Genomic DNA, 15,009 nt, shown 5'->3' on the forward strand with positions numbered 1-15,009 from the left:
TTTTTTCATCAGGAGGAGCTCAACAATGACGCTTTGCTTCGTGGGATCAACTTCCTGCGAAGAGATCGAGAATAGGAAGTTCAGATATCCCGTTCGATCATGTCGGATAACACTGTCAGCACAAGAGGACGTCGACCCCACCCTTCCATTTATGCGGAATCCTTCCATGAGCGCGTTCGTCTGCTGCATGAGATCGTTCTGCATCTTTTGTCTCGCCAATTGTTCCTTGTCAGCTCTGATGACGGCTAGTTCGGCCGAAGTCTGCCGAGCCATGACATGAACGGCGACGTAAGAATCGGCAAGATGGGAGAGCAATTCTCGAGATGCGGGTCTGAATGCAAAGAATCGCTCGTGCCCGAATTCGGGGTTAGTAGTTCCTGAGATCCGCTCAGTGTCGACCCTGCTGTCGGTCTGATACACTGAATACGTGCAATAGACCTCCTGCGAGAATCTGAAATCATTATACAGCGAGGACACGGCCGGAAGTTTGAGCTTGATCACATCCAAATCGATGCCGAACTCACCGTGAAGCCCTCAGGTAGATTTTTACAGCAGTGTATTCTCACTATGAAGGACAAGTTCTTGTCTACGAGCTCGATGGGGTTGTCTATGAAGACATTGTCCTCCTCGCTGAATTCTTCCCCGAATTCATTGCACGGCACGAGTTCGACCTATGAGAGAGGTACACACGGAGGTGGCCCGAAAGAATTCGAATACCAAACACTAAATTGGAGTCTCGAGAGCTATCGCTTCTGATTGTTCAACGAACCTCCATCAGGCCAACGACTTCTGACCGAAAATCGATTATTTCCAAGCTTTCCTTGACTCGCACCATGTACGTGAGCGGTTGTAGGTAGAGTCGCGCAGTCCCTATCCGAACATCCGCATCTGGATTCTCGTAGAAAGGATCGGCGATCTCAGGTATATCAATCGGTGCGCCACTTTCCATCTTGCGATACAGCTCGCGCATGGCGAAGATCCTCGTTTCAAAGCATCGGATTGTCCATTCGAAGCGCTGATGAGATCGGGTGTGGTATACAGAGGCTAAAATCTGTAACGGAAAAGACCGTTTAGCCGTCAGAGGCGGAATGCTCTAAGTTTTTGCTCTCCAGGTTCCTTCGATGAGCACAGCCACGGAGTTATCGAATCTACGTTCTCACCTCTGTCTGACCATCGAGTTTCCCTTGCATTTCCGGCGACAAGAGTTGTATATCGTACTTGACGTCTTTTTCCATCTCTTCTGCCATTACATTAGCTTCACTGATCAAAGGCAGAGCCTGGAGAATGTTCCTATTCAACACGGCAGACTCTGGCGAGGGGCAAGATACGTGGATTGGAAAATCTCACCGTACGGACTCCCATCAGAAAAAGTGCAAGAGGCCTCATTCGGCAGCGGGGATGAGCCGACGCTCCGTCTGGCACGTCCGCTGTGTAGCTCGGGCTTCAGCATAACTCACCGAAGGTACAGTCACTTGAAAACATGATCCCATTCAAATGTATGATTTCTTCGAAAGCGCTCCAGAATGAGATCCGCTCCTCCTCTTTGACGTGGACACGCAGTTCCTCTCTGGGGTTACGATAAGAATACAGGTGACGCGTCCCGAATAGAATCCTTAGGGGAAACAACGATTTCAGGGGTCGAGATTGTACTTCGCATTAGACGGATGTTTCCATAGCAATGCGTGAATGCGACGATGCTACAATGATTACTGATTAGGATTAGTATCCTCATTTCGTGGAAGTACCTGTCATCACTTCTGAGCTCAGTCTTTTCCTTGACGGATTTCCCGTTGATGAGCAACTTTGCAGTCTGCGAAACAGGCTCGATCTGTATGTTGCCTGATGGACTCTTCGATAGAACCGCATGTACCGGTTCGATTCCAGGCCCGACGAGCACAACGGTATTTTCCTTATCCCGACCCACGGTAACGTCTCCGTTGTATACGAAGTGGAGGATGCGGTCAGACGTCATGGAGTCCGGCGTCAGGTTCGACAGATGAGGGAGCTTCTTCTTGTCTTCTTCTTCGCCGAATGTATTTGTGATCTGACGGGTTGATGTTTTCGGTCAGGTACGTTTGAGCAATGGAACGCTCATGAACATCAACACATGGAGAAAAGCTCATAAGCTCACGGATCCTACAGACCGACTGGATGAATGATTCTGTCGTTTGCATACGATCGTCCAGAGGCTCTTTCCATTTGCTGAGCTGCGACTCTAGCCATTTCAATTGTTCCCTCGCTTCGTCTATAGACTTCGTCACGGAGTCCCGGTCCTCTTCAAAGAAAAAGTCCGTCAGTACAGGGGTACTTGCCTGCGCTCTGGGACGACCCTCATCGGCAAGCAGCGGTACCTCTCTGTAACAACTCAAGTTTTTTCCGAGCTCCGTCGATCTCGGCCCTCAGCTTCTTCTGCTCTTCTTGAACACAGAACTCGTTGCGTCTGACGCGACTGTGACCATTTTGAACTTCTTGAGCTGAAATAATCATCCTTACGCTGCGTCTCCGATATTGAAAATCTTAATGTGAACAATATCTCGATACAAGAACACCGTTCGAGGGGTCTACAGTAAGACGAGCACTTTCTCCCCCTCCACTTGGCTGACTTGCCATAGTGATGGGTGATAATTGATAGAAAACATTCGTTAGAGCGAGCTTTCATTATAACGAAGTGATATTTTAGGTCCCGTGGGGTTCTTTATAACGAGATTTCACTGTACCTACGATCAAGACCTGCTTTCGCTCACCCCACTGCAATGTTTTCAGGGTCGTCGCATAGCTTGTGTCGTCCGGAGAGACTGTGACAATCTAGGAGAAAACTCGATGATGGAATCGAGTCTCAGAATCATCACAGCAATAAACCATTAAATTTCCCTTCTCAGACTGACCACTTGAATGTAGGAATTTCGCCCAAGCGCATCCTGAAGCAGCCGAGTAAGCAGAGAGTCACCGAATGGAGGTTGCGTTTCTCCAGGATCGGCCCATGCTCGCAAGCAGCTCTCAAGAGCGAAGATAGACTCGTTCAGCTGTTTCGCACACAAGGCCCATTCGTCATTCAGGTCCGGCACCAGGGTCGAGACCTCGCTTCAGAGAAAAATGATTCCATTAACGTTGATGCGCCAGGATCACTTGGGTTCACGTACGAGCATGTACGCTCAGATCCAGGAGAATCGCTGTAGAATCGGAGTTTGCCTCCTTCTTACGAAAATCAAGGTTAAGAGGATGAATACCTTCCGGCAGATTCGATCACGGTCAGAGTAGCTCTCCGACAGATGTCCTTCGAATGAGTCGCTTTCGAGTGTTGATCCAGTCGAATTTGTAGCACCAAATTACCGTGTCTGCAATGCGAGAAGACTCAAGCGCCGTCCTGATACATCAAAGCTCTCTGAGCTCGGGAAATGGAACCCAATTGAGAGAAATCTACGAATCGGACCGAAAATGGGTTCTTCCGTGTACTAACTTTGTCTCTCTCCGGTAATTTGTGGAGTGTAGAGCTCGATTTATCAGTGCTTTTTCAATGATCGCAGTCAGCTCCTTGTAAGTAGCAACGCTGAACTCTGACAATTTGGGTACTGAAGACAAATTTAGAATTCTCAAAAGCTATATTCCAAGCAGATTATGGATAGATGTAACGAATCGCACGTGATCTGCATGAATTCTTAGATCGGACCCACCAAAGAAGTCGTTACTCGAAGTCGAGTAGCTTTTGAGTGGTCTCGGTGAATCTGACAGGAGGTCAATGATTCCCTCCTCAAAAATCTCGTACACTCTGAACGTCACTTCCGCCCACAGCAGCTTCTGGAGCACAATAAAGCAAATTTCAGTCAGTGCCTCACGATTCTAGACCGGAGCCCGAGAATGCGCGGCTGGTGCATATGACCTGGCAGATTATCTGAATATCGCCGACAAGGACTCAACATGGAGATTGGTGTGAGGAACAAGGAGATGATTCCCGAGTAATCGACTCGGACTTTTTCATCGGGACTTCCGTGAGGCGCGAATCGCGTCGATTTTGTGTCTAGGGTAGGGTCAGAGACTCGATATTGTGCGCAGACGAAAGACAGTCCTCATTCTCGAAAGACGGTCCTCGTCCTCTAGAGGCTAGAGTCTAGATCTAGACATCAACCCGAGAGCCTGGACGGAGTTGATATGGATTGTTCATCTGAGCCTTGCCGGTGGGCCGCGCAGGTCGCAGACCTCAATTATCCCGCACTGTCTAACCTTATCAATGACGCGGCGTTTTTCTAACTGGTAGAAGAGGTCATCATACATCCTGAGCGCGATTCCTTTGTTTTCGCTGGTGCCGAAGAGAGAATAACTTTTCCCGGAGCCAGATTCACCGTATGCGATCAAAGTGCTATTGAATCCGTCCCATAATCTCTTCACGACTTCTTGTCCAATCTGGAATCATATGATATCAAATGAAAACACACATCTCTCCAGAGCGCATGGATTGTCATCACGTCCAGGAGGGAGGCAATTTGCTGTCGAAATCTGCGGGAAGCGGTGAGATCCGATAACCTGGATGTGTATGACGCCCTGGGTTGCGTATTGCTTCCCGCGGACATGATCCGAATCTCCCGAGAGATATCCATTGTCCAAGCGGATGAACCTGAAATATCGATATCTATTGCTGTATTTGAAGTATCTCGGAGATCCCGGCGCCCGGAGGGGCGACGCGGGGCCCACGAAACAGCCCAACATAAGTCTGCGCATCCGCACCTACCCGTTGACTGACCAATAACACCTCTCAAATCGGAAGTGCCGCTGCAATGCGGAGGCGGAATGTAGATTGCGCAAAGTGATCTCCTCATCCTTCATCTCAATACAGCATGGTGGGACGCGGACATTTTCGCTGCGATAAGGAAAAGAATCTCCTAGGAATCGGTGCTGACAAATGACTTCTTAATCTAGCAGACCAGGTAGTTCGGGCTTTCCAGAGCGACCCGTGCAGTGAAACGATCGATCCAACCAGCACCGAGGAGTCGCTATCGCGATGAACATCGGCCCTCCGGGAAGCGTACGCCGCCTCAGGAAATCGCCGGCGCGCCGAGCTGCGAAGTGCGCTTGCTCTCTCATCGTCTTATTCCAGCAGGGTACACCAGAGTATTCGTGATGCTGTCAAGAAAGAGAATCTCTTCCAATTCCACGAATCCTATCGAATATTTGTCGACAGTGGAATTTCCGCAAAACCGATATTCTATGTTCCGGAAATGCTCGAGACCCCAACTGACAGAAAATTCATGGCAATCAGAATCACTCGGATTCTGCCTTCCAACATTTGACTGAATCTAAGCATAAGAAACCTTTTTGGCCTCGGCTGTGGGCCGTCTGGAATCCACCTTGTGAAGCAAAGATGTCCAGTTTGGAAATCTGTCGAAAACCGATCGGTAGAACATCCGCACAGCTGCTAGAATGCTAGCTGAAGCTGTTAAAATCTTTTAAATATGGAAGCGTTCACTCATCGTCAAATGAGACTGTTGATTATCGCTGGATGAGTCGGACTTGGCAAGTTTCATCCTCTCGATTTTAGCAGAATCGCGTTAGCGGGAGCCCGAAGGAGATTCCTCGCAGGGAGTGACTTGCGAGAAGACGAGATTATTCAAGGACTCGAAGAGCATTTGGGAGACTCTTCACGCTTGTGATGAGAAAAGTTCCATATCGCATAACCGATACTAATGGCGATTCTAAGTTCTAGAGGAGTTGACTTTCATACGACATGTATACTGCCTTGGTGAAGCTTTTCCAAACGACGCTTCTTCGGCGGGGTATTGCTGCATTCAAGGATGCGAAGTATAAGATAGGAAAAATACTGTATGACGCCGCCTGTGTTCTTTCACCCCGCCGCCGCCGGAATCGGCCGCGAGCGGCGCGCAGCTCTGAGTGGCACTTCTCGGGCGTGGAAGAGGAAATGTGGTCTCCGACTTCTATTTTCCGTTTATCCCCTTGGGTCATGATGTCTGAGCGCTCAAGAAAGCTGTGTTGACGCACACAGAGCGACATGCTCTGAGAATGCCGATCCGAGGCCCGAGACCAAATAAATACGTATACACACACGTTTACGAAATACAGAGCATGTAGTCAGTCGCGGAGGGAGAAGGGGAAGTTCCGTCCGGGGCGGCATAATCGCGGGCTCACACATTCGTTCAGATTTCAGATCAAAGCTCTCCATGGGTGGCCTCTTGGGCCGACGTCTTGATGACCCGTCCCTGGTTTTCATCCAACTGCATGGCTGAACGGCCTCCACAGTGATACATACGTTTAATAAGCTCAGTCAGGTACAATCACGAAAAGAGCTGGCGATTCGTGAATGAAGCATGCGGGAGAGGGGGCGCTCGAGCCGAGCTTCCAAGCCGCCCCAGCACTGCTCAAAGGGAAGTCTCTCCAGGGAGCTGGCGGACGAACTGAGTCATCATTTCGCAGCGGTTGGTTCCTCGACCATTAGACTTCGACACTGCTGCTGTCGACATAGGTCTGCTGCTGGACTCCGCGTGTGGAACCGGCGTTGAGTTCCCGTCGAATGCCATCAATGATGCTGAGACCTTAAGTGTTCTTGAGGGCATGAGGGGGAGCTGGAGAGTCTGGATCAGCGGGGTTTCTGATGAGCTGTTCAGGATTGCTGCCGAAGCCGGACCGCTCACAAGGGTCTTCAACATTTCGTTGACTTCGGGCGCGTGATCTGGGCAAGTTGGAGGGCACCATAACATTCTAGGATACTTCTCGTTGGGCAGTTGCATATGCAGATGACAATACATCGATATTCTTCCCAGCTTGAACACACTCGTAGGCGACATATCCCGAGCGCTCCAAAGTCGGTTCAAACGGGCTGTTGGGACTTCCCGTACTCTTGGTCAGGTGGCCATGCGTGCAAGAAGAAGCTCGTGCTTTTCCGCTACACGAGGAAGGAGAGCAGGGTTGGCGATGCCGTGTGGGGGGCACCATCATCGAGATCCCTGGCTCAGTCAGCTAGATGCCTGGGTTTGACGCTTCCCGAGGATCTCTGTCGGCGCTCCGACCTAGATCACTTCATTGCCGAATGTTACCCAATCGTTGATGCAATCCGCCGACTCAGTCAAGTTGGAATGTCAATCGATGTGATGGTCTCATCGGTGCTTACGAAGCCCTCTTGGTTGCGTTCTTGTTCTACAGAATGTCAGTATGGGTCAGAGCTCTCTTCTAGGACCTGCGAGGATCAGCATCTAGGGCGAGCGCACGGGGTAAGTGAAACTTCCGATCACCGGGCGCTCGCGTGCCTCTGTCTCGATCCCACCATCACTTTCAATGCCGTAGGAAGGCAGACGTTTCTGAGGTCGGATTTTCAGGAGGGAAATGGTAGAAGGGATAATTCATTCTGAAAATTCGGAGCTATGCACGAAGGGATCATGAGGTCAAAGTGCCGGGAATCCCGCAAACGATCCCTGGTCTCAAAAAATCTAAACCTCCCAGCGCCGAACACGTCGGGACCTTACCATATCAGACTCTTGAACCCCACGAATGGTCGAACGCGAACAGCTACCTTGATCGGCACGTGCTCCTCCTGCTCGATCGGAGGACACTCTGTCACATCAGTTTTCAGCAAGAAGCTCTTTGTTCTCACAAAGGAGTTTCGGCGTGAGTTCAAACTGTTGTGTAACTTCTCCGTCGCGATGGAGTGACGCCTTTCCTCCGGCTTCATTTTCCCCGATGAGCCCGTGAACGGTCGCCTTATCGGTGTCGCCACTTTCGCAGTAGCATTAAAACGAGCCGACGTGGCGGTACGATCCTTCAAAATCTCTTCTGTGGTGTTATGGAGCGAGAGTCGAGACATGATCACGTCAGAATCTGATATACTTCTGACGAAAGTCCAAGGGTCAATGATTCTATTTTGGCACGGTGCACTGCTGCGCGTGAAGTACTGTCATTTGCGCGGTGGAGGTTGGGAGATGACCACTGGCAATAAGACACAGGGCATTGCTTGAATCACTGCACGCACTTCGGAGCGGTGTCGGCGTCCGATCAAACCTAGCAATGCCTCACAGGCCTCTGCGGGAGTGTTCGGAACTAGGTCGTGATGGGGGTATGGAGCAAACTAGGTCATTTGGTGGAGAGAGGCACCAGGCGCGTGGGGCAACGTAGTCGTTGTTCGTCGCCGAGGATTTCAACGGATTTCGCATTCTAGCCAATTCGAAAAGGACTCCAGGAAGAACCGAGCCCATGTTGTTTCCCCGGGTCCTCATGAAGCTCAGATGTTGATTCTCGCCTGCGCTTATCCCGCCCTCTAGCCGACAGTCGCAGAGCTCGAACAGACCGAGATTCGGGTCCACGTTTTGGCCGCAGACAGGCGCCATGAACCTTCGACCCATATACACGCATCTCCATAATCGCATCTCTGCGCAGCGAAACGCCTCCGCTCCAAGGTAGATAGGGCTGCACCGTAAGTCAATCTGGGCGGGTGTGGACTCCATGACTCGACAGTTTTTTAGCACACCACAACGTTGATAACGTTGATTGTTCTCGGGGTGTCGGGTCCCTCCCGGTGAAGCTTCACGTGTCACGTATTAGGCAGCGAGCTCGCCATCCTGTAATTCTTTTCGATCACAGTTGTCTCCGCCGACCGGATCGTCTCTCAAGTTTCCTGCGTCGCGTCGACTCTCGAAGGGGTGTAGATCACACAGTGGAGCCCGGAATCGAATTAAGAATAGTAGAATTCGGCTCTCGAGGATGGAGGATCCGTGAATAAGAAGGCCTCGTTCTCGAAGATGAGGAGAACCACAATCTATTGCCCCCGAGCGCGAGGGCCGAGCCTCTGGTAGGAGGCGCAGAATCGAGGTTTCATTCCCTACGATTTGTAATGTATATCTACGCGTTTCGCTCAACATTTTGGCGCTCGATTTGGCTCGAGCCTAGCTCCCGTGAGCGTGGGACTTGGAATCGGCGCCCCTGCATACTAATAATATGCATATTCGAAAGCTCCCTCTCCTCTTCAAGGCTGCAGAATGTTGCTTGGTACTAGAAGCGAGGTGCGTCTGAGGAAACCCGAAGAAGTTCTCGAGTTCATTGCTCAATACGGTGACGCCAGTGTGTTCCCTAATTTGCTTGTGTCAATCCAGATTCTACTTACGGTGGCGGTCTCCATTGCGAGTTGCGAGAGATCATTCAGTAAACTCAAGCTGATCGGGACGCACTTTAGAGCTTCGATGAATCAAGAGCGACTTGTGGATTTGGCTCTTCTGGGCATCGAGAGAGAGGCAACGGAGGAGCCGGACTTTGAATCAGTTATCGAAAATTTCGCCACTGTTGGGGCAAGACGAGTCGGGCTTCAAATTATAATGCATCGAGACATCGTAATCGTAGCGAGGAGGGAATTGATTTGAATACAAGTCGCGATGTTCATCGCATCTGCATCTGTTTTTCACTTGAGGGACTAGGTACCGTCGGGAACAGAGTCAGGGGCGCATTTCAGTCTTTTTGCCCCCGGGCGCCACCCGTGCCAGATCCGCCACTGCTTGAGGAGTAAACATATTATTCGAAAGAGCCTCTCTAGGAGCCGAGACGGGTTCCCATCCATGAGTCTCATCGCACGATATTTGGTGTATGGAGAACTCTCGATCCACTGTATCCCAAACATGAGCGAGGTTCGGAAGCCCGACGCACCATCTCGGTTGACCCGACAGACTAGAGACGCCATGGTCGGTCGATTGCGGGGTTCCCTCCCTCTCATCTACATGTGTTTCTGTTGCTTCTTCAAAGCATCATATATATACCTTTCTGTTACTCCTCAGTACCGTCGCACTTCTGTAGCTCCTCCGTCCTGTTTGCGAGTGATTTCTCCTCAAAATTCCTCCGCGGGGTCTATACGGAGGAGTTTGCCACGCCCATTCATCCTACTGTCGGACTGCGGAAGATGGGCGTTCATGTCGCCCGACTACACGGATCGAACTCTCACAATTCTACGATCTCGAATGGTTCCACTCATTGCTTCACGGTGGTACCCAGTCGGCAGATCGGTATGTGCACTGATGTCACGACCGGGGTTGACCCGCTCCCAATCGTAACGGAGTCCCTCTTTGGGATCCAGCGTGGGGACCCCAAGAAGGCCCCGCATGATATTGCGGAGCAGCCTGATGATCTTCAGACGAGAGGACAAAAGGCCAAATCGAGGAGCTGCCGTCAAGCCAGGTGTCATAGCTGCTCGAGGCCAATCTGAGTGCGAAGAATGCGCTCTCGGGATGGAGATTTGTGGCTTAGAGTTAGCCGGGTGGAGGGAGCGATCAGCTGCTTCATTGCTCCTGGACTCAGAATCGTTCTCAATAAGTACCTAATCGTAGGATATCGTGCTGGGATCAGCACTCTGTTCTCATGATAACTGACGATGCGGCCCGGTATATAGCAGAATTCGCGGTTTTACAATCAGCAATGCCCCAAATGAAGACGGGGAACGCTCCAGGGATGATGTTTGCAAAACCTTTATTGGGAATTCTGCTGATTTGTCTGCTACTTCCTTCCGAGCGATTCATCGACGTACTTGCGAGCGAAACGAGGTAAAACGAACGACGCAGAATGTATCTCGCTCGAGTAGTACCTGGAAACGTCAAAAAGATTTCGATGTCGGCTGAAGAGAAGTATCTATAGAGCAATATATGGGTCATTGCGGCATAAAAACCTCAATCTCATCCTCTCGCTCTCGTCGTCTGAAAATACAGTTATGGGCCGCCTGAAGTCGGTCTCTTCCGAATTGGAAGCCATTATGAATCCGATCTGGCCTCCAGGATACGTTGGTATGTAAATGGACGAATAATCGACTTTGGCAAAAATCTTAGAACATCGGCCGAGGACTTCCCGAATGAACTCGCGGTCGAACCTGAAGAAGAAGGAGGAGAATTTCAGGAATATTTTTCGCTCCTCAGGCTCGTTCTGGGGGTCCCAGGAGCACGGCGACAATGAGCGACTGCGTGCGCGACACAATAGGTCCGTCACATCGCAGAGCGTCCATTCAATAATTGTCCAGAATTCGCATGAAAGAAATTTCCCCCACCACAGAGATTCTCCCTGGCAACAGACTATACCGCCTGGTTTCAGGATTTTATTCAGAGATGCGTAGTAATCATCTTGGTAGAGTACTTCCGCTGGTCCGATGGGGTCAGACGAGTCGGTGATGATGACGTCGAAACGGCACTCCGTATTCTTGACGAAGTTGATGCCATCGCCTATTCGCAAATCGATCTAGGACGAGAAAATATGGTCACGGATACCCGGACGATCCTTGTATGAATCGGAAAGACCTTCGTCCCATCCGGGATAGGAAAAAGAATCCCGATTGGGTGGTGAGGGTTCTTACCTTCTCCGAGGCAAAGCCGCAAGCCATGTGCGGGAGGAATTCCTTCGAGAGCTCGACAACCTTGCCATCGATCTCGCATTGAATTATCTTATCCACCTTTGGATGCTTTGCCACTTCACGGGCGACTCCTCCATCTCCGCCTCCGATGATCAACACTTCTCGTGGGTTCTCGTGTGAGTTGAGCGGCAAGAAACTGATCATCTCTTGATAAGCGAATTCATCAAATTCGGTACATTGGATCGCGTTGTCAAGACAGAGAACTCTACCGAACTTCTCCGATCGAAAGAACAATATTCTCTGGAAATCGCTTTCGCCTTGATACAGGACCTCGTCAACCTTTAGCGAGACACTTGGTTCCGGATTCATAGTTCCCGTCTCAGTGAAATAACCTGTGAAATTTATATTGATTAAAGTTCCAAAATGTGAATAATGTATCGGGATCCCCGGAGAAAGAGCTGCCTCCTGAACGCCAATCCACCGGACAGACAATCCGCTATCTATTTTTAAAGGGCGGTGATGCCGTCCAGCGCTTTTGAACCGCGCTAAGATGACGAGTACTAAGAAATCATGTCGGAATCTTTGGTGCCTGAGTCATACGACACGTGACCAATCTTAGCTGAGGAAGATCTGATGAATTTTGAAGCCCGGGTATTGCTTCATCCGGAGTTTCGTCTCAATGCCTCGCGGGCTGCAGGAGCCCCACGCGAGCTTCGATCTCGAGAATCACTCGAGAACAGCGATAAGCGCTCCACTGTCCACAGAAACATGGGCATCAATAGCATCAAGCTATCAGGGGAGGGCCTTGCTCACGACGCCTGAAGAAGGTCTCTGAGTCCGTATATCACGCTGAGCTCATGCCGGCTTAGTTTGCAGCATTATGCTTCCTGCAGCGAGATAAACGGTCACCCGACACCTCCCCTCCTTTTTTCCGATCGTGCTTCAGATCGGTACACCATGGCATCCTGGATTTGAGGACTTGTTCAACCCGCGTTCGTGAGGTCTGCGAAAAAGATCTCTCGGCTCACGGCGAACAACTCCCAATTTGTAAGGTCTCTGGATAGCACGAATCTTTGAATTAGTCTAATTCAGTTCCCTCGAGCTGCACTTCTATGATACAACCCAGCCAAAGTCCGTCAAAAGTGCCCGTTCACCTTATATTAATGGTGAATAATTGCATGGAGCATGGTCGCATCGCTTCGCATCGGAATGGCTGCACATCGATGTTGGGATCACCACTAACCTTCTTTGAAGAAATTGAGTCCGGGCGGAGACGCCATGATTGTTGCCAGAGAATCGAGTCGAATAAAATGAAAATAATTGTATTCCTCCCACGCGATGTCGTGAGTCCAACGGCTCCGGATTCCGGTATTGCTGGCTGGAGTTGTTGTGATCGAAGAGAGTGCACATTGATGGTGATCGATGGCACGGGAGGAGGGGGAAGAGGTAAGGGAAGAGCGCTAGTTTCTCTCTAGCTCCATACGCTTGCCTCCAGTCCTCTGGGACTCTCATTCAGGCCGGACGCAGACAAGTAATCGCCGTTTTGTCGACACCGGACAGCTCAACGCCAAGACAACTCATCGCCAGACAAGCTGACGCCGGCACAACTCGACGCCGAACAATTGATCGCCGGTCAACTCAACGCAGAGAACCTGCCGGCTGACCTCGCTTTTAGCTCAGGAGGTCCACTGCTAAAGGATGATGCATGCGGAAGATCCGTTTTCGATCGTTCCACCCTAACCCCAAGCTTGACGTTAGGTACTTCCTGACGATTCTAGTACAGAGCATTCGCTCAAATTCTCATGCAATACGTGGAGAAATCGAGCACTACGTCGTCGTCGCCTCCTGATTAGGCATCCATGCCGTTCGTACGGCTGTACGGTGACCGTACCGTCACGAGCCGTACATATGTACGGACCAACCTCGAACGGAAAAATGTACGGAACTTTCTCAGTCCGGAAGGCGGGTCGTCTCATTGAGATGGACAAAGCTCCACGACAAGGATTGGTGCCTATCTTCATGGACCGTTTCGAGAGCTTACCGGGAGTCTCGGTGAAGGGCTCGATGATTTGGAACCGACCGGGACGAATCTCAAATCCCGATACTCCAGCGAGCAGCGAGCCATGTGCTGCTAGCGAATACTCCCAGAGATGAGGATCTACAAATGATGATTTGGGCAAGCAATGAAATTTTCACTTCACCACTCTCCGGATTCTCGCTCAGACACTCCTCACTCCGGCCATCAATCGAGAATGGTGAGATTTGACAGTGAGATTCGACTTCATCATGTGGGAGGAGGGCTCGCCGTCCTTCCGTTCTGAATATCGAACCAGGAGGCACATCGGGGGAAAATTGTAATTTTTGGTCTGTACGCTTATGACGGGCTGGCTCAATATGGTTTATATCACACAGCATGTGATCGACCGCCAGATGGATCATGAATCATCACATCGGATACATCATTAGCATTAGCGATGCAATCGGCGACTCTCCCCAGAAACTCTCATTGAAGTGCTCGGGTCCTGGGGAAATCTGACCGACCGCCGCCTTTCAGCTTCAAGGTCGCATGAATTGGGGAGCAGGGGACACGAGGCGAGCCTCAAAGATATCGTCACTCCTAAATACATCCGAAGATCTACGCGGAGCATCCGCGACTGTCATGAATACTTTCTTTTTCAGCTGAACATAATTTGTTCGAGTTCTCAGGTGATTCAGCTCCCTCCTGCCAAGCAATCCTTCCCGAAGATTATTTTGTGAAGAGCAAGCCTTGCCTTTGCGAGGAAGACCAAGCCAAGGCAACACTGAGATAACCATCTGACGGCGCCGTCTAGGCTTGCTTCAAGGTGAGAACAACAATTATAAACAAAAATCAGATGTACGTTAGCGGGCGCGGGCGAGCGGCGGGGGAGAACTTGAAACTCACGTTAGACCGGATGTCACAGCGCAACCATAGAGCTCGAAGTACACCGGCCGCAAGCCCCAGCGCACGTGATTGGATTGACTCTTGGTGAACACGGGGCAGAGGTGAGGAAAAAAACCAGGCGGAGGTCTTGCGACTTGCTTGCCTTAACATGTTGATAAATCGACATACGTTGTCATTCGTCATTGTCGTCATTCATCATTCATGTAGCTCCAGATACATAGACAACTTCTTATCAAGACTACATACCGTACATCTCGAATAATATAAGCCCTGTTAAGAATAAAGCTCGGGAGCGGGGAGGGGGGCTACTATCGGTGGGGGGGCACTCGAAAAAATACCTTGTGATGATAGAAGATTTACGGTGTGTTGGTATACCTACATTCATTGTATATAATACAAATGCTCCAGCAGCTCATAAGATCAATTTCGATTTCCGTGTCGCAATTTGCGGAATCCACTGATTTGAAATGTCGTGAATCCGTGCCACGGAAACTCTGGCCCGGTGATCCGCGCAGCCGCGGCGCCGCGTCGGCGCGGGCCGTCCGTTCCGAACTTGTTTACACTCGTTCGACTAACGGATTTTTTCGCATTAACGGATCGCGTCCGAGGTCCGAGCTGAACATTGGACATCTAATCTGGCCTTGAGTTTTTCGAGAATATCGGGTTTCTTCGAGGATATTGTGCGAAAGTTCTGTCGCATAGATCCCCTCATGGATAATTTCGTCGAACCTCCAGTAAACTATCGCGAATCGGAGCGAACTCCGTCTTCGCCCTC

The 15,009-nt window shown here is 50.4% G+C and overlaps 2 protein-coding genes across 2 annotated transcripts in view; both read right to left on the reverse strand.

Moving 5' to 3' along the window:
- The window catches only part of LOC100908709 (kinesin-like protein KIF28P), an 8,854-nt gene extending 1,050 nt beyond the window's left edge, over positions 1–7,804 (reverse strand). Inside the window, exons 1-18 of the mRNA XM_029113146.1 lie at positions 7,467–7,804; positions 4,724–4,852; positions 4,519–4,609; positions 4,219–4,398; positions 3,672–3,795; positions 3,458–3,569; positions 3,228–3,335; positions 2,886–3,081; positions 2,745–2,805; positions 2,352–2,474; positions 2,145–2,275; positions 1,746–2,044; positions 1,458–1,612; positions 1,161–1,309; positions 770–1,051; positions 525–671; positions 142–441; positions 1–54 (exon numbers count right to left, since the gene is read on the reverse strand). The exon at positions 1–54 is cut by the window's left edge and continues 21 nt beyond it. Of these exons, the coding sequence (XP_028968979.1) occupies positions 1–54; positions 142–441; positions 525–671; positions 770–1,051; positions 1,161–1,309; positions 1,458–1,612; positions 1,746–2,044; positions 2,145–2,275; positions 2,352–2,474; positions 2,745–2,805; positions 2,886–3,081; positions 3,228–3,335; positions 3,458–3,569; positions 3,672–3,795; positions 4,219–4,398; positions 4,519–4,609; positions 4,724–4,852; positions 7,467–7,804 (2,979 nt within the window). The remainder of the gene's footprint in view (positions 55–141; positions 442–524; positions 672–769; positions 1,052–1,160; positions 1,310–1,457; positions 1,613–1,745; positions 2,045–2,144; positions 2,276–2,351; positions 2,475–2,744; positions 2,806–2,885; positions 3,082–3,227; positions 3,336–3,457; positions 3,570–3,671; positions 3,796–4,218; positions 4,399–4,518; positions 4,610–4,723; positions 4,853–7,466) is intronic.
- A 2,615-nt stretch (positions 7,805–10,419) lies between these two features.
- On the reverse strand, positions 10,420–12,591 carry SpdS (Spermidine Synthase). Its single transcript, XM_018641873.1, has 5 exons — positions 12,555–12,591; positions 11,315–11,703; positions 11,012–11,199; positions 10,640–10,837; positions 10,420–10,558 (listed from the first exon to the last, which is right to left on the reverse strand). The coding sequence occupies exons 1-5, from the start codon at positions 12,589–12,591 to the stop codon at positions 10,471–10,473; spliced, it is 900 nt and encodes a 299-aa protein (XP_018497389.1). The 3' UTR covers positions 10,420–10,470.
- Between the last annotated feature and the right edge of the window lie 2,418 nt (positions 12,592–15,009).

This window comes from Galendromus occidentalis, unplaced genomic scaffold (genome assembly GCF_000255335.2).
Source record: "Galendromus occidentalis unplaced genomic scaffold, Mocc_1.1 scf7180000075396, whole genome shotgun sequence".
Classification (NCBI taxonomy): Eukaryota; Metazoa; Arthropoda; class Arachnida; order Mesostigmata; family Phytoseiidae; genus Galendromus; species Galendromus occidentalis.